The sequence below is a fragment of the Gadus macrocephalus genome, chromosome 1 (assembly GCF_031168955.1).
Source record: "Gadus macrocephalus chromosome 1, ASM3116895v1".
Classification (NCBI taxonomy): Eukaryota; Metazoa; Chordata; class Actinopteri; order Gadiformes; family Gadidae; genus Gadus; species Gadus macrocephalus.
Window position 1 is genome coordinate 25,355,781 of NC_082382.1, and position 18,372 is coordinate 25,374,152.

The window sequence follows — 18,372 nt, forward strand, 5'->3', positions numbered from 1 at the left end:
TGGGTGCATTCGTTCTCTCAAGCCAGGCTGACACTATTAATAGTAAAAATAAATGTTTTCGAAAAGAAAGGGCATATTCTGGGGTTGATTTAATGGATTTGGGAACACAATACAACGTCCGACTGTCAATTAACTCCTGGTTCCCGCCGCCGGGAGCTGACCTCCCTCCCCGCCCACTCTGGCCGTTCCTGTGTCTGTACTGCGGCCGTATCGTTCTCTGCTGTTTACCTTCTGAGTGTTATTATCATTTGGAAGACAATTATCGATGGCTCGGCCTCTTTGTGTTTTGTGTTTTTTTATGTTTGTTTCTTTAATCTCGTGTGATAAAGGTTGAGGGAAGATAGAAACACCGGGAGTGCGACTGGATCCGTTGGATGGGGAAAGGTTATACTGTCACACCTCTCCAACCCCCCCGCCCCACCTCCTCCTATTCTTCTTCTACTCCCATTTATTATGTACAGTATTATGATCTGGAGCCAGGGCCCGGGGTAACGGGGGGGAGGTTTTTTTCGGTACTCCATTCCAACCTCTGAAAAATATATGAGCAGAGATTTACGCATTGGATAGCAGCCGCTGCCACGTGTGGTGCAGTCACCGGCCCTACCTGTTCCAAGGTAGTCGCCTGAAACCAGTACGCTCCAATCTCTTTTATATACTGTCATCACTTTACAGGGCGGAACAAAATCGGAAACAAAAATCCTCATTAATTAATCGTGACTAAAAGCGAGAGGAGAGTTGAGCAACCCCAAACCCAACCCCACAATTGTGTTACAAGATGAGTAAAAGAAAAACATGAAAAGTGTATTTGATTGGCTCGTTGGGAACTCGCGACGCTTGGCCTTTCCGCGGCCTTCCGGGGCCCGGCGGGGTCGATATATGGGCTGATCTCCGGGAGATCGAGTAAAACAGGGTTTCACATTGAAACGTCCTAGTCAGCGGATCTTGATGTACTGAAGCTGTGCATGTATGATATTGTTTGGTGCATTTGTGTTTCTTTTTCTAACAGGGAGTTAATAAAAATTAATTCACTGAGATCGCTCTCTGGTTCTGCCTCTGATTAAATGTTTTTTTTTCTCTGACTACTGTAGCTGTAGGAGGCGTTTGCCGCTAATGTCGCCTACTGCAGAATGTTGAGGGACACAATTTCTCAATTAAAAGTTTCAATGGCTGATTTTATGCATTCTATTAGGGATGTTAGGGAAAATCCGGAATATATTGGATACAGTGAGTAAGCCTATAATATGGCTTTTCCTTAGCAGTATTAAAAAATGATGTGCTGTGAATGTTGACCTAAAATCCAGCCTTCATGAATACTGCCTTCATTACACCCAGAGCCTTTGGAAGACTCAGTTGACAAAAACAACAAACAATTTTTTTCCTGCGTCCCAAAGGGGCTCTTTGCTTTTCTTCGAGGCCTCACGGCAGCTAACTGTGTCTTCCCAGTGAATATATTTTCCCCTGAAGTTCAGACACTTCCCTCTAAATCCACACCCCACCATAGGAAGCTGCTGCGTGTGAAGTATTGACCGGCCCAGTGTTGCAAGGCTGCTTTTAAGATAATAAGAAGGAACCCTGCGAGGGGATCGATGTGAGGGGAAGCGAGGAAAATAGAGGTTTCTCTCCACACACCACAGATCATCCGTAATGAGTCGGCCTGTCGATACTCGGCACGACAGCACCTCACATGCTATCGATTATCTACATCAAAACAAACAGGAGCCCCACGCGCCAAGCTTACAACCTGGGTGATCAAGAGGAAAGGATGTTCCACCTCTGCGTTTTGCACGTTTTCACACGTATTTGCGGGTAAACGAATAGTTACCCGGGAACTATAGAATAGGCTACATACACGCATTGAAATCCACCTTGTAATGTTTCATACATGAAGTTAGACGCTGCTGTCGCATAACATATCTACCAGTCAACACCGCCCCCTGCTGTCAGTACGGGGAGCAACCGACCAATGCATGCTGGTATGAGAGAAGGCATCAGTGCGTCATGCGTAGGGCCCATCGTGTGTTGATCATTCTGATCGCATTATCTTCATTATAAACGCAGTGAAAACCTTTTTTAATTGATTGAATGTGTTGGCTTATTATGTTGTTATATTAAAAGTGTATAGTGTATTGTATTAACATTGTTTCAGCATAGTATATGGCTTTAAGTGTTTTACATAAAGTGTGTGTAAAAAACAACAACAACAAAGCAAAACCAGCATATCATTTCGGGGTTAAACCTCGGACAAAAATAAGAATAAAACCCACAATGTCCCTCCAGTGCGACAGGCGGCGCTGTCACTCAGCGGACCTCCAGTCCAACAGGCGGCGCTGTCACTCAGCCAACCTCCAATTCGACAGGCGGCGCTGTTACTCAGCGGACGTCTTTCCCAAAACACCCGAAGAAGAAGACCGAGGAAGCAGCTCTGCCCACCACGACACACATGTACACATCGTACACATCCTATCAGACATGAAGGCTTCGAGGAGAAAAGACCCCTCTAACGGGGGGCCGCAGGCCGAAACACCCACCGAACATGACGCGGAGGAAGAGGCAGAAGACTTCTGCCCCGGATACAAGGACGTGGACGCGTTCACCAAAGTAGGTGACCCGTGTTGGACTCCCTGGTCCGGGAAAACGTGGACCTCCGGGCTCCCAGTCCGACCACCAACACCACTGCCACGGCGTCAGGCCTCTTTTAATAGGAGCCTGCATGTGATCTGTAGTAAATATAACGTCCATGCAGATGAATTCAATACACGTATGCGTGGATGTCATGTTTGATGATACCTGTAAGAAAAAAATGTCAACTTATTCTAACGTTGCAAAGTGCATAAACATTGAAACCGAATTGGAGGGTTAGGGTTAGACGGGTGAGGGTTAGGGTCTAGATGACTGTCAGAGCTAACTCCTACTCTTTTCCCTGCAGTATGCATTGGGTTCAGTGTTGTCAGCCACGAAGGCTTCCGCTTCCTTGCCTCAAACCGGAGATGACTTCGACTACTATCGCAGCTTCCCGGGGTTCAGAGAGTTCTGTGAGACCCAGGGAGACCGCCTCCTGCACTGGTGAGAATCCTGCTCTCTCTCTTCGCGTGTCAGCCAGGTCGTTTCTGAGGAGAATGACTACTAAACGTCTTGTGTGCGTCTTTATCATCTCGCCCCCCCCCCCCATTAGCATGAGCAACATCATGCAACACCATGGCTGCAGATCGCACATACGGGACAACAACAAGCTCACAGGTCTGGAAGATAAGTTTGACCTACTTGTGGACTCCAACGATGTCATCCTGGAGAAAGTGGTATGTTCGTTGTGTAGTTTGCTGTTAGTTCTGTGTTTTGTTTCCAGTGCATTCCAAATGGGTCAATATCCAACCACAACGAGTTGGTTTGGTTTCCAGGGCATTCTGCTGGATGAGGCGGACGGGGTGAACCGCAGCCAGAAACCTGTCATGCCCGTGGGGTACCAGCCTCCCAAGATCGTGGTTTCCAGCTGGAACAGAAAGGTTGGCTTCTTCCAGAGTCCTCTCATTCAAACGCACAAGGCTGGCACCCTTTTTAATTGTGTTGCTTGTGTGTTATAAGAATATTACATTTATCGTGAGTTCATGTTTTTAATAATTATCATATGATCTAGTTTCATACGAGTCTATTGGCTCCAACTCTTGGAACCCCGGCCTACCTTTTTAAAACGGCTGACGGTCAGTCGGTTCGGACCAGTTGATTCCAGTTCAGTTGAGGATACGAGGTGACCTCTCTGCCTTCAGGGGGCGGACTCCCGGGGTTCCGAGACGTTCCGTCTGCTCCAGGCCCGGAACATCACCCGGCCGCAGATGAAGTTCAAAGAGAAAGTGGACAACAGCAACATTCCCTTCGTTCCCAAGATCTTCATCAAGCCCAACGCCACCAAACCTCTTCCATCCTGTAAGTGTTCCTACTGCTGGGATATGACTGAGGATTATGGAAGTATGCTGAGTGTACAACACCAGCACAGAGCCTGTCCCCGCTTGGGACTCCATCCCACGACATGGGGATGGATCCCTACGCCATTCCACAAAAACATCAGGACACATGTTGCGTTGGTATTTCATATATATGTATATATATTCGCCAATTTGCTAAGCAGGAAAACTGCATCTTTTGTACAACTTTGAACAAAGTTGGCCTTGGCCCGGTCGTTTCCTTAATTGTGAGCGGATTCTAGTGAACAGGCAGGGTTTTATACTTCTCTTTATGAAGTGACGAGTCGAGTACGACCAACTCCGTCTCCAGTGGAATCTGACAGCGAAGATGCTCCTTGATTCATGGGTCGGCTTAGCTCAGGAGGTAGAGCAGTTGTCTTGTAACTGAAAGGTTGCTAGTTCGATCCCCAGCTCCTCCTAGCTGAGTGTTGATGTGTCCCTGAGCAAGACACTTAACCCTCACTGCTCCTGACGAGCTGGCTGTCGCCTTGCATGGTTGACTCTGCCGTCGGTGTGTCAATGTGTGTATTAACCGATGTAAGTCGCTTGGGTTAAAAGCGTCTGCTAAATGACCTAATTGTAATTGTAATTCAGTCTAGCCAACTCAGGATTCACAATAACAGTTTGTCACAGTCCTTGTTGTAAAATACTAATGTTACATAGGGGTAATGAACTAATTAAGATTACTTAAGACTAATTAATGTTCATTATTATCATGTTACTGTATAACTAACCACCAGGTGGTCTGTTTCGGAGGAACCTCTACAGTAAAGGAATCACTTTGTGTTCTGGTTCACGAAAGAAAGTAAATAAATGTGTGAGCATTATTCTCATCATCATCAGAATGCAGAGGTTTCCCCTAGTTCACATGTGCAGTAGATGATAGTCCGTAGTCCAATGACTTTATGCATTCTATTAGGGATGTGAGAGAAAATCCAGAATATATTGGATACAGTGAGTAAGCCTATAATATGGCTTTTCCTGAAACAGTATTAAAAAATGATGTGCTGTGAATGCCTTCATTACACCCAGAGCCTTTGGAAGACTCGGTTGACAAAAACAACAAACTATTTCCATATCCCGAACGGGCTCTTTGGTTTTCTGCAGAGTGTAAATAAATGACTCATCATCATCCTCCACATGCCGAGGTTTCCCCAACGTTCATCTGTGTTCATATGTAGCTGATAGTCCTCCTCTCGCCCGGACGCCCTCCTACCAGGGCCGAGTATTGATATCGGCTCTGCTCTCCCCTCCTCCCTCACACGCAGACTTCACCAACAAGCAGATCCGTAAGGAGCGTCCCGAAGACCTGGACGTCCCCGCGGCGCTGGCCGACTTCATCCACCAGCAGCGGACCCAGGAGCACGTGGAGGACATGTAAGACCGGCGTCTCACACAGCAGTGGTAACCGGGAGGCTGCTAGTTCGATCCCCGGAGTGTCGAGGTGTCCCTGAGCGAGACGCCTCACCCTAGCTGCTCCCGACGAGCTGGCTGTCGCCCTGCGTGGCTGACTCCGCCGTCGGTGTGTGAATGTGTGTATGAAGGGGTGAATGTTAGGCGATATTGTAAAACGCTTTGGGTGGCCACTGGTTAGAAGAAGCGCTGTATAAATGCATTCCATTTACCGTAAAGGGTCGGTGCCTCGCCACATCACAGCGTAAGGATGTAGTCATCGTGAAATCATTAGACGTTGTCATTGTTGGGTTTGAATGATTCCCAGGGCTTCTCAAATTAAACGTGGCAAACAAACGTTCTATTAGCCTAGGATACGGTGTGTTGACGTTGGTTATAGGATTTATTTTTGTCTTTGAGTATTCTCAATATGGCGGTGTGTTGTTGACAAAAAATCCCATGATTCATTCTGATAATCTGAAGCACTATATCTTATGACTTTATTCGTAATGCGGCTTTCCAAGATGTATATACTGAGGTGTAATAATCATGTATGTTAATTATAAATCGGTGTATAATAGAATTTATACGTTTTTATTTGTCGTTCATATTCATGTATTATAATAATTTTGTGATATTGCTTTGTGTAGGTTTGCGCACCCATACCAACATGAACTTGACCATCTGACGGTTCCAGAAAGACTGCTCTCAAAGTCGGAACCTCAGGTATTTACACAATCTCCCCAACCATTCCACTCATATGATGCCCCCGTCTACCTCCCTGTCAACCTGCCAATGCTCCTGGCTTCAAATGCCAGAGACATGATCTCGGTACAGCGTGGTCTGGTGGTTACTGTGCTCTCTGCTTCTCAGTTGAACGGCTCTGGGTTTTTGAATCCCAAAGCCCGCCACCGAGGTAGGCGTCCTTGAGAAATGCGCCAAACCTTTCACCTGCTCACAAATGACGATGATGTGATGTAAATATAGATAATGATGTGGTACATCTAAAGTGGTATCATCCCCCTAGAACTTAAAGTGCGTACCATGGCTTATTTCTTTCTTTCTTCTTCTCCGCCTTCTTCTGTGGTGTCCAGATGTTCAGGCCCATGGAGGAGACCAAGTGCTCCTTCATCGACACCCTGGAGGAGCTGGTGGAGCTGAACGAGACGCTGTGCAAAGTGTCAGAGTTCGCCGTGGACTTGGAGGTACGCGTCCAGAAGGTCTAGCGTTCGGCAGCCCGGCCTTCAGGCCGCAGTTCAATCGATACGTCTCAAGGATCTCGTATGAGACTCGTTCATTAATACGGTTCATTAATACTCGCTCTTCAAACACAAAAGCCTTTCAGAGAGAGACGGGAAGGAATTATTCTTCATATTCTAAGGACACACGATAAAATAAAATAATTTGTTAGTATGAAAAATTAAAGTAGAGGAAAACATGCGCCTGTGCAGAGAAACATTTTGACAAAGTTTTGAGATACAACGTCCATCGTCCAGCCCAGACTGGGAATGCTGCGGTCAGTGTTTGGGCCCTGATTTAACTAGACTCCGTCACCTCAGACGAGGAGCCCCTCCAGTCGCTGGCGGCGGCGTGGAGCTCCACGTCGCTGGCGGCGGCGTGGAGCTCCACGTCGCTGACGGCGGCGGCGTGGAGCTCCACGTCGCTGACGGCGGCGGCGTGGAGCTCCACGTCGCTGACGGCGGCGGCGTGGAGCTCCACGCACCCACTGCCGTCGCCCACACCCTGTCTCCCTGTGCCGTCGCCCAGCACCACTCCTACAGGAGCTTCCTGGGCCTCACCTGCCTGATGCAGATCTCCACCCGGGAGCAGGACTACATCATCGACAGCCTGGAGCTCCGCGGGGAGCTGTACCTGCTCAACGAGGTGTTCACCGACCCCGACATCGTCAAGGTGAGCGTCGCCTCGTTCCCCGCACGGAAACGGCGTCCTCGTTGAGGTCCCGAGAGGCTCACTGAATGTCCGAATTGCGAAACGATGAACGAATTTAAAATAGCTAAAGGTACATCAAGGTTCCCGTGCTATGAATGCAGTCTTGTTCTAACGTCTGCTCGTCGCCATGTCATCACCGCAAGACATGGCGCACACAAACTGGACACACAAACATGACACACACAAACATGACACGCACAAACATGACACACACAAACATGACACGCACAAACATGACACACACGAACATGACACACAAACACGACACACACACCGATACGAAAACGCAGCCATGCTGATCATTTCAACGTCCCGAAGGGATTTGTGGTTCAGAGCATCCGAAACAATCCTACCCCCTGACGAATCTCCCAACCCTCCAGCCGTTGCTCTGTTGTCCTGACCACAAGCTGCCCCCCCCCCCCGATCCCCTCTAAAGCTCCAGCCCCCCCCCCCCCCCCCCTCATGACCCCCTGTGCGTTCCCCCTGCCAGGTGTTCCACGGCGCGGACTCGGACATCGAGTGGCTGCAGAAGGACCTGGGGCTGTACGTGGTGAACATGTTCGACACGCACCAGGCCAGCCGCGCCCTGCAGCACGCACGCCACTCCCTGGACCACCTGCTCCAGCAGCTCTGCCACGTCAAGTCGGACAAGCGCTTCCAGCTGGCCGACTGGAGGATCCGGTAGGGGGGACCTCGCTCTCGCTCCTTAGGTTGTGTGTCTGTGTCCTGGGTCTGGGGCGGCGGAGGAGCAGAAGTAGGACTTTAATGCTGGCAACGACACTGAAGAGTCGTCTGTGTTGTTGTGTGTCGAACTGGCCGTAACATTAACAGGTTGACCAAAACAAACGAGTTCACTGTGTGTGTGTGTGTGTGTGTGTGTGTGTGTGTGTGTGTGTGTGTGTGTGTGTGTGTGTGTGTGTGTGTGTGTGTGTGTGTGTGTGTGTGTGTGTGTGTGTGTGTGTGTGTAGGCCTCTGCCTGAGGAGATGTTTGAGTATGCGCGGACAGACACCCACTACCTGCTCTACATCTACGACCGCCTGAGGGGGGAGCTGTTGGACTTCAACCACGGCCAGCCGGCCCTGCTGCAGAGCGTCTGGCACAAGAGCAAAGACATCTCCCTCAAGGTGAGTCCAAAGACGTCTCCCTCAAGGTGAGTCCAAAGACGTCTCCCTCAAGGTGAGTCCCAGTCCAAAGACGTCTCCCGTCCAGCGCTCTGTCTGCAGTCTCCCGGTAGGCCTACTTCCCTGAGGTGCTTGGCCAGTACCCCCCCATTACTGACGCGTGGATAAATCATCCTAAATCTAAATCTGGACAAATGACTGAGGAGTAGGATGCTAATGACCTCTTGTAATTGTCTTCCAGCGGCGTTTAACATTCAATTAGACCTTTTAATACGCGTCACCTTATCTACATGTGCCGGCTCCACGTCAGCGTTTTAATCTAATGGTTCCCTGCGTACGTTTGTGTGCGTCTTTTACTCAAATCTGCTCTCTTATCCTTCCACTCCCCCCCCCTCCCACCCCCCACCCGCTCTACCACCCAGAAATACAGCAAGCCCATCTTCACGGAGGAGTCGTACCAGGACCTCCAGAAGAGGCAGAAGAGGGCCTTCAACACCCAGCAGCTGTCCGCCTTCAGGCTGCTGTTCGCCTGGAGGGACAAGCTGGGCCGCCAGGAGGACGAGAGCACCGGGTAGGTGACGCCGCCGTAGTGACGCCGCCGTGGTGACGCCGCCGTAGTGACGCCGCCGTGGTGACGCCGCCGTGGTGACGCCGCCGTGGTGACGCCGCCGTGGTGACGCCGCCGTAGGGACGCCGCCGTAGGGACGCCGCCGTAGTGACGCCGCCGTAGTGACGCCGCCGTAGTGACGCCGCCGTCGTGACGCCGCCGTAGTGACGCCGCCGTAGGGACGCCGCCGTAGGGACGCCGCCGTCGTGACGCCGCCGTCGTGACGCCGCCGTAGTGACGCCGCCGTAGTGACGCCGCCGTAGTGACGCCGCCGTAGTGACGCCGCCGTAGTGACGCCGCCGTGGTGACGACGCCGTAGGGACGCCGCCGTAGTGACGCCGCCGTGGTGACGACGCCGTAGGGACGCCGCCGTAGTGACGCCGCCGTAGGGACGCCGCCGTAGGGACGCCGCCGTCGTGACGCCGCCGTCGTGACGCCGCCGTAGTGACGCCGCCGTAGTGACGCCGCCGTAGTGACGCCGCCGTAGTGACGCCGCCGTAGTGACGCCGCCGTGGTGACGACGCCGTAGGGACGCCGCCGTAGTGACGCCGCCGTGGTGACGCCGCCGTGGTGACGCCGCCGTCGTGACGCCGCCGTAGTGACGCCGCCGTAGTGACGCCGCCGTGGGGACGCCGCCGTAGGGACGCCGCCGTAGGGACGCCGCCGTAGGGACGCCGCCGTAGGGACGCCGCCGTAGGGACGCCGCCGTAGTGACGCCGCCGTAGGGACGCCGCCGTAGGGACGCCGCCGTAGGGATCGGCCGATTTTCATTTAGTTTTTTTTCCCGGCACGATTTACAGACGGTTCAGTGAATGCTTTTAAACTGAGACTTGTAACATTTGTTATCATCATTGTGTTGTTTTCATGACATAAATTGAGCGGGCAAAAGCGGTATCGGCTGCAAATATCGGCTCAAGAAAATCGTTGGCGGCGTATCGGCCATCGGCTAGGGCTGAAAAATCCATTTCGATTGATCCCTACACCAATCCTCCACCGTCTGACACCAATCCTCCACCGTCTGACACCAATCCTCCACCGTCTGACACCAATCCTCCACCGTCTGACACCAATCCTCCACCGTCTGACACCAATCCTCCACTGTCTGACACCAACTGCTCCACCGTCTGACACCAATCCTCCACCGTCTGACACCAACTGCTCCACCCTCTGACACCAACAGCTCCACCCTCTGACACCAACTGCTCCACCCTCTGACACCAACAGCTCCACCCTCTGACACCAACAGCTCCACCCTCTGACACCAACAGCTCCACCGTAGCTTATGATCAGATGCACATTCTTGGGGATAAGGCTGGGCTCATCTACCCACCAGTACAGACGCCAGCATAGTAGTGAAGCACACTAAGGCTGAGGCAGCAAAGGACGTCTGTGTCCACAATACAACAATACAGACGACCTGCAGGGCACGCCACTCAGGTCGGGGGCGCCTTTATGTCAACCAACCTCAAGAGAACAGCTCGCCCCCCCCCCCCCCCCCCCCCCCCCCCCCCTAGTGCCGTTGAGTCAGTCAGCCGCTCTGTGCCCCCACCGCCCCGCTAAAGACGGCCTAATGGCCGTCGCATGACATCAGTGTGTGTGTGTGTGTGTGTGTGTGTGTGTGTGTGTGCACCTGAACAATGTGTGATGGAGAGGCGGTAAAGACGGTGATCTCAGGGTGCTCTCCTCGCCCGCTGACTGAGAGGGGCGCTGTCGAGGCATGCGGTCCGTTCTCCTTCGGCCCCCCGCTGCCCCTATCAGGGCGACGCTTTGAGGCGCGACCCCCCCCCCCCCCCAGGTCGGCGGTGGACCTCCGTAACCCCCGACGGGTTCATTCTCAAATGCATCCTCTCCCCCCTCTTTCAGATACGTGCTGCCCAACCACATGATGATCAAGATCGCCGAGCAGCTGCCAAAGTACGTTCATCACTCTGTGTGTGTGTGTGTGTGTGTGTGTGTGTGTGTGTGTGTGTGTGTGTGTGTGTGTGTGTGTGTGTGTGTGTGTGTGTGTGTGTGTGTGTGTGTGTGTGTGTGTGTGTGTGTGTGTGAAACCCACTACTGTAATGTGGAATTCCTAGAACTGAGCGTCCTTTCCTGCAAGGATGAAACCTTTTCCTAACGGCTGCCCCCCCCTCTTTGTGGGCTGCAGGGAGCCCCAGGGCATCATCGCCTGCTGCAACCCCGTGCCGCCCCTGGTGCGGCAGCAGGTGATCGAGCTCCACCGCCTGGTGCAGCAGGCCCGCGAGATGCCCCTCCTCAAGGTGAGCCCGGGACGGTGGGATGTGTCCGGACCACCCCCCCCTGTCCACCCGGCACCACCCACGCTCAGAATGTTTGTGAAGAACAGTTTGTGATTTCTTTGTCTCCACCCCAGGCGGAGATCGTGGCACAGACAAAGAAAGGCTTCACCCCGATTAAGAAGGTGGGTGTCTAACGGGAGACCTGGGGGCGGGGCGCTGTGGGGGCGGGACGCTTTGGGGGCGGGACGGAGCGGGGGGCCTGGTAGACTGAACGTCCCCTTACTGTGTTCCCAGGCGGACGGCTCCCTGTTCGGCCCCCACGACACCTCCAGGACGGCCGAGGCCGATGGCTCGCTGTGCTTGCCCCACGGTAGGTCTCTGTGAGGACATGGGCTGTGTTCCAATGTCCACACTATCCGCTCTCGCTATATTTAGTTTGAGTACGTAGGGCGTTCCAATTAAGATCGGGGGGAAAAATAAGTGTACTGAAAGGACCCGGATGCTGTACTCAAAACGGTCAAACTGCGAAGTGTGGGTCGATGTACACTTTTCGTACTCAACGGCAGCCATCTTAGCTACGTAGCGGAAGAGGCGGAGCCAGGCTGAGCCAACGTCGGCGCATTTTCCACATAGCCTGCATTAATGCAGTGATTTTGTAGTTTTTATAGCTTTTATAGCTGCTAGGCGTAAAGAGTTCACCGTTCAAAGCGGGATGTTTTCGGCGGGTGACGAGCCGTGAAGGCAGTCGCGATCGTAATTTCCGGTCCGTGCACCACGGAGTATTCGTTTTGGAACAACACCGACATCTGAAAATCTGTGCACTGAGTGAGTGTGGATAGTGTACCACGTTTAAGTGTACTCATGGAAGGATGGATATAGGAACACAGCACATGAGTCTGTATCGACGTATGAACAACATATGAAGAGGGTAGGAGCTGCATCGATCCCAACACACAATCGATGTGAAGAGGGTGAATGAAAGCGCGCTGATGGGTGTGAAAACACCCATCAGGTGCTAAAACACCCACATCAGCGGGTGCTCGGATTTCAAGTGTGGTCATCAAAAACATCGGGATCATTGCATGTAATCAATGGGATCAATTAGTCTCATTTCGGTTGGGAATGCCATTCCCATTATCCAGCGACGGAGTCTCCGTGGTCATCATCTGGTCCCGCTCTGGGTGGGAGGGATGAACGAGTGAAGGGAAAGAACTGCAGCAGGGTGAACGAGTGAAGGAAAGAACTGCAGCAGGGTGAACGAGTGAAGGAAAGAACTGCAGCAGGGTGAACGAGTGAAGGGAAAGAACTGCAGCAGGGTGAACGAGTGAAGGGAAAGAACTGCAGCAGGGTGAACGAGTGAAGGAAAGAACTGCAGCAGGGTGAACGAGTGAAGGAAAGAACTGCAGCAGGGTGAACGAGTGAAGGGAAAGAACTGCAGCAGGGTGAACGAGTGAAGGAAAGAACTGCAGCAGGGTGAACGAGTGAAGGAAAGAACTGCAGCAGGGTGAACGAGTGAAGGAAAGAACTGCAGCAGGGTGAACGAGTGAAGGGAAAGAACTGCAGCAGGGTGAACGAGTGAAGGGAAAGAACTGCAGCAGGGTGAACGAGTGAAGGAAAGAACTGCAGCAGGGTGAACGAGTGAAGGAAAGAACTGCAGCAGGGTGAACGAGTGAAGGGAAAGAACTGCAGCAGGGTGAACGAGTGAAGGAAAGAACTGCAGCAGGGTGAACGAGTGAAGGAAAGAACTGCAGCAGGGTGAACGAGTGAAGGAAAGAACTGCAGCAGGGTGAACGAGTGAAGGAAAGAACTGCAGCAGGGTGAACGAGTGAAGGGAAAGAACTGCAGCAGGGTGAACGAGTGAGGGGAAAGTACTGCAGCGAATACAAAACGGCTGACTTGATTTGTACACAATGTTTTCTGAAGGTTTCGGTGACGCTTACTAACCGCCCGTCGTTTGCTTTGTAGAGTCGTCCTCCAACGAGCTGCCCGAGAAGAAGCAGGGCACGCTGTTCTCAGAACCAGAACCGGAGACGGACATGGAGACCCAGTACGACAGCAGTCTGGTCGCTCGCGCCACCGTCACCATTTTCGAGGTAAGGCGCCCGGATTGAAATTATTTGAATCGTCTGAGTGAAGTTCACAGGCATTCCACTAGGAGGAGCTCAACAGATTTTGTACTCCCCAGAGTTAAGATTAATTTGGGCAAAGATTATTTGATTTATGCTGGAACTACACTTCGGAACGGGTTACCTGGTACATTCAAGTCAGTCAGAAACATAGGCCATTTAAAAAAGGCTTTGAAACAATGGCTAAGATGCCAATCTTAGGTGTGTCTTAATTATGATCATTGTTATGTGTGTGACTTGTATGTAGTTGTGTAAACAGGGACCATAATGGAAATAAACCCTCTGTGTTTATGGAGTCATTCCTGACTATTTATGTATTTTAATGCATCATGACACAGAGTACTGTTCATATTTTATGGTCAAATAAAATCAATCAATCAATCACGTTTCAGTTAGGGCTGTCAAGCGATTAAAATATTTATTCACGATTAATCGCGAATCTTTTTTCTATGCTAAATATCCCTTGATTTCTTTGTCCCATTAATTTTTCTCATTTTAATGCTCTTATCAACATGGAGAAGTGCATCGGCTTGCCTTGTGCAAATGTTTTTTTATTGATAACAACATTGGCATCTACTGATCAAAACAGGACGATACAAAAAAAAAGCCTATAGTGCAATTAAACGATGAAAATACAAACATACTGCCTTGAACATAGCAGTCAGGCTACTGCTTCTTTGCTTTGAGCCAAATAAATAAAAAACTATTATTTTTTTTTTAATATGAATTTGCGTTAATCGCGCAATAAAAAAATTAACACCGTTAAAATTGGATTGCGTTAACGCCGTTAATAACGCGTTTAACTGACAGCCCTAGTTTCAGTGTTTGCTCGGTGCAGCGGTTCCCCGACCAGGGGGGCCGTGGCCGCAGGCGGAGAACGTATGCTCTACTTAACTCCAGGGGCATGGCGCAGCGCTGTGATTGGACTGATTACGTCCAGCGTCGCCTCTCGAGAGGAGATGTGGGACCGTCGGCGAGGGCCGCCCCCGCCTGCTGATTGGTCTGGAGGGAGAGCCGGCAGACTCTTGACCCTCCCTGATTTCGGTCGTCTGCTTGAGCGTTGTTATCTTTACAAAGTGTGCCTCTCTGTATTTATTTATTCATAGGACCTGGCGCCCGGGAGCGCGGCGCTAAGCGTGGCCAAACTGAAGGCCGGACGCATCATCGAGGCGTTCCAGAACCCCTTCAGAATGGTGAGCGGGGAGCGAGCGCTTCTACCGTGCTGTGCCGTCGTTATGATGTCTGGGTCGACAATTAAATGTTTGTTTTTTATGTCTTGGTTTTAGTACCTGCCCTCGGTGGATGTGCACGTCAACAAAGCCGCCAAGCTGGACCCCTCCTCAAAGGTCTACGAGGTAAGCCGCCATCTTCTGTTCATCCCTCGCTAAATCAGGCCTCGCTGTCTCCTACGGAGTCGTTTGGGAGATGGCAAAAGAGACATGCCGTAATCATGACCTACGTTTAATTAAGGAGTAGGAAGGGATAAGTTATCTCGACCAACCAACGTCCTCAAGAAGATGATCGTTGCGAAACAAACATGAACCCTAACCCTAACCCTAACCCCCCCCCCACCCCCCCCCCGGGACCCCAGATCAGCCAGAGGTGGAAGCTGCAGAGCATGGAGCAGCAGCAGAAGGAGCAGGAGGCCAAGCGGACGGCCCGGGAGAAGACCAAGGAGAAGGCCCGGAAGGCCGCCGGTAAGGACCGCCGTCGACGCTCCCGTGTCCGAGACCCCCGCTGGGTCAAAGGTGTCTGTGGCTCACCACTCTCTCCTCCTCTTCCTCTCCCAGGGGAAAGGAAGAAGGCCAAACTGGACTACCAGCAGTCCCTGAAGGACGTGGCCACCGTCCGCCAGCAAGTCGCCGTGAGTCTCTCTCTGTCTCTGTCTCTGTCTCGCTCTCTCTCGCTCTCTTATCTCTCTCCAGTCATCCAGTCGGTTGTTGATTAAGTGGACCTTAATGACCCATCATCACACCTTATAACGATAGAGCCTAACCTGAAGCTCTCTAGTGCCCCTTTTATTATAACGATAGAGCCTAACCTGAAGCTCTCTAGCCCCTTTTCTACTGACCGATCCGGCTCAACTCGCTACGACTTGGCGTGGCACGTCGGTTTGTCTCCAGGCACGTCGTGTTCCCATCTAGAAAGTACCTCTTCAACGTGGGCGGGTCGTCATAGCACACATGCACAATACTGCGATACATACACGACCACGCTGGCACATAAACAGACAGGGCTACACAGGCGCGTCTCCACCTCCGTCGCGGCCCGCGGCGTGTTCCTGCACGCTGATCCTGCCATCAATCACTGTTGTTGACTGAACGCTGATGCTAGTATTTAAAGATGTCGGGTGTCCGGCTCGAACGTCGCACTCATCAATATTCGTCCAGTGGCGTCACTGGCCAATCAGTGGCCAGCAGCCTGTTTACGTCACACGAAAGTATCTGATCAGCAAATAAAGGCGGTACTGTTGGTGTAAAAGGGGCATGGGGGGGGGGGGGGGGGGGGGGGAAACCGGCTTATTGGCAGTGGTCCAAGAAGTGCAGATTGGGCAGACATAAAATGGGAGCAGTACATTTTTATCGTGGTATGGTTTTCGTTTTAATCTTGCGTTTACGTTGACGGGCCTAAAAATAATATAAATCCGTTTTGAATTGGTATCGGCTCTGGCGAAGACGCTGCTCTCAGCACACGCTGAGAATGCTTTTCTCCTCCCCGCGTCCTCGGTGTTGTGCCTCAGCAATTCATCATACTTTGGGGGCTTACGGTATTAGCTGCTTTACAACGATGCTGAGGGTCACACCGCTCTGGGATCGACTCATTGTGCCTTTTCAACGTGTTGGTCTAAATCCAGATTACCAGGGCCACCTTCTGGGTGGGCCAGACAAAACAAGGCAGTTGGGAATTATGCAACGGCACATCTGTCATGGAGGGAGGGGGTGTGAGGGGACAGTATGTCTCCATGTCTCTTCTGATCCTCGGCTACAGTGGTTAGCCATTTGCCCGTGTTGCATTGAAACGCGTCACTCTGGGGCGGCGGTGTCTGGCTCTTCATCACCAACAAGCTCCTCTTCAGGGTCGTCCTCTCGCGCAGAACTGGTTCTCATGCACATCCTGTCACGCGTGTTCAACCTTTGACCCTTCAAACATGTGACTGAGTACTCCTTTTACAAATCTTTTCAAGTCACACGGCAATAGTAGGGTGAAAACAAATCAAAGTCAGAGTTGACATTTTGCACCATGCGCGCCATTCATGCAGAAGTTATCAAACGTTATCCACTGAGCTGGGAATGGGAACTGTTTGTCAAGGTCACAAAATCGTGGCATTAATATCCATGCTGGCATTTTTTCACAGTGAAATGAGAGGGAAACTACTCTATTCCAAGGAAGAAAATCCAATCAAAATGTGGCATGTCCAACTACCAAATTAATCAAATGAAATGCCAAAATTAAAAGTGGGGCATCTGGTTGTCATGGTCCTTTTTGGTTCTTCGCCATGCTAACCGAAACATCAGAATTAAAACCCGTTCCATGACCTTTCTTAGGAGGCGGCGGCGAAGAAGGAGGAGGGGGAGGGGAAGAAGAGGATGGTCAGCGAGGAAGGACAGTCGACCCCCAGACCCCCCAAGAAGTCCAAGGCCGCGCAGAAGGCCCCGGAGGAGAGCGCGTCCCCCCAGCCAGACTTCAAACCCTTCGACTACAACTCGTCCAACCTCAAAGTCTTTGCCGGTGTGTGCTTTAAGAAGTGTCGTTTCCTGTGTGTCCACTTTGATCCACGTGATAAACGCAACCGCTTATGTAACGGAATGTGAGACGAACATCAGGGGTGGTCTCACTGCACACATCACCCCTAACCTCTGTCAGACATTCATTGACGCTCACTCACAATCTTTAACTCTCGCTCTCATTTTGATTTGGTTGGCTTATTGATGAACCCGGTTGTATATTGTGTATCATGTTTATTTATATGTGTTCGTTGCAGGAGCCAATGCCAGGGCCGGTTCGCAATTTGATCCAAACAAGCCCTACCACGATCCCACCAAGAAGGTAAAGTTGTGTATTATATTCATTGTTTTGTCACCTGAATTCTAATTGCACCTCCCTGAACAACGTATGACATTCAAACCTTTCCCCCTGAAGAAGAATCCTCGGAATAACAGACCAAACCTCGCCGGGAACAAAAGCATGTCCTACATGGCTGGGAAGTCTGATAGGTAACGACTTAATGGTTATTTAATTGAGTTTGTTTAAGATTGTCTTCCATAGTCTGAACGGGTTTCTTTTCCCCTGGTTTTCCTTCTACAGAGGAGGACGGCAGAACTGGCCCAAGAGATAGGTTCCTACGTCTGCTGTCACGATCCAGTTCAAATGTTCTTCTTCAAAAGGAAATTCATTTAGAATTTCACAATGTATGACTTGACTTTTGTTTAGTAGTTCTGCATTGTAAATACCCATGGCTGATACAAAACTTTGTTTTCTTTTATTTTAGAGCTCTTGGAATCTGATTAAAAATGATTTTTAGAGGAATAATGTGCTTTCTTGTTTGATGCAAAACCACAAACCATATTCCGTTTGTTTTAATGCTTGAGCCACAACAGAGTTAATCCATGACCAGAACTGGGTAATGGGTGATTTGCTGAACACAAAGAATAGTTTAAATTTGAGCCACAGTGAAACTTCTTTAATAGATGCCTCTTCTAGTAACTGAATCACACAAGTGTGGAGGGAGATTACGTGAACACAAGTCGTCTCAAACGTCATTTGAAAGAATGCAGTCCTGAAGAGTATGGAATCGTCCAGCAGCCGTGAATGCACATCCCAAAGTGTGTGTGTGTGTGTGTGTGTGTGTGTGTGTGTGTGTGTGTGTGTGTGTGTGTGTGTGTGTGTGTGTGTGTGTGTGTGTGTGTGTGTGTGTGTGTGTGTGTGTGTGTGTGTGTGTGTGTGTGTGTGTGTGTGTGTGTGTGTGTGTGTGTGGTGTACAC

At 50.9% G+C, this 18,372-nt stretch overlaps 1 protein-coding gene across 1 annotated transcript; it reads left to right on the top strand.

Moving 5' to 3' along the window:
- Window positions 1-2,384: 2,384 nt before the first annotated feature.
- On the top strand, window positions 2,385-17,920 carry exosc10 (exosome component 10). Its single transcript, XM_060054286.1, has 25 exons — window positions 2,385-2,598; window positions 2,927-3,063; window positions 3,173-3,296; window positions 3,396-3,500; window positions 3,762-3,918; window positions 5,225-5,333; window positions 5,999-6,074; window positions 6,443-6,553; window positions 7,116-7,259; window positions 7,789-7,979; window positions 8,267-8,423; window positions 8,843-8,991; window positions 10,891-10,941; window positions 11,174-11,285; window positions 11,399-11,446; window positions 11,559-11,634; window positions 13,230-13,357; window positions 14,497-14,583; window positions 14,677-14,745; window positions 14,982-15,087; window positions 15,181-15,254; window positions 16,936-17,119; window positions 17,373-17,437; window positions 17,531-17,604; window positions 17,696-17,920. The coding sequence occupies exons 1-25, from the start codon at window positions 2,470-2,472 to the stop codon at window positions 17,724-17,726; spliced, it is 2,694 nt and encodes an 897-aa protein (XP_059910269.1). The 5' UTR covers window positions 2,385-2,469; the 3' UTR covers window positions 17,727-17,920.
- Window positions 17,921-18,372: the final 452 nt, after the last annotated feature.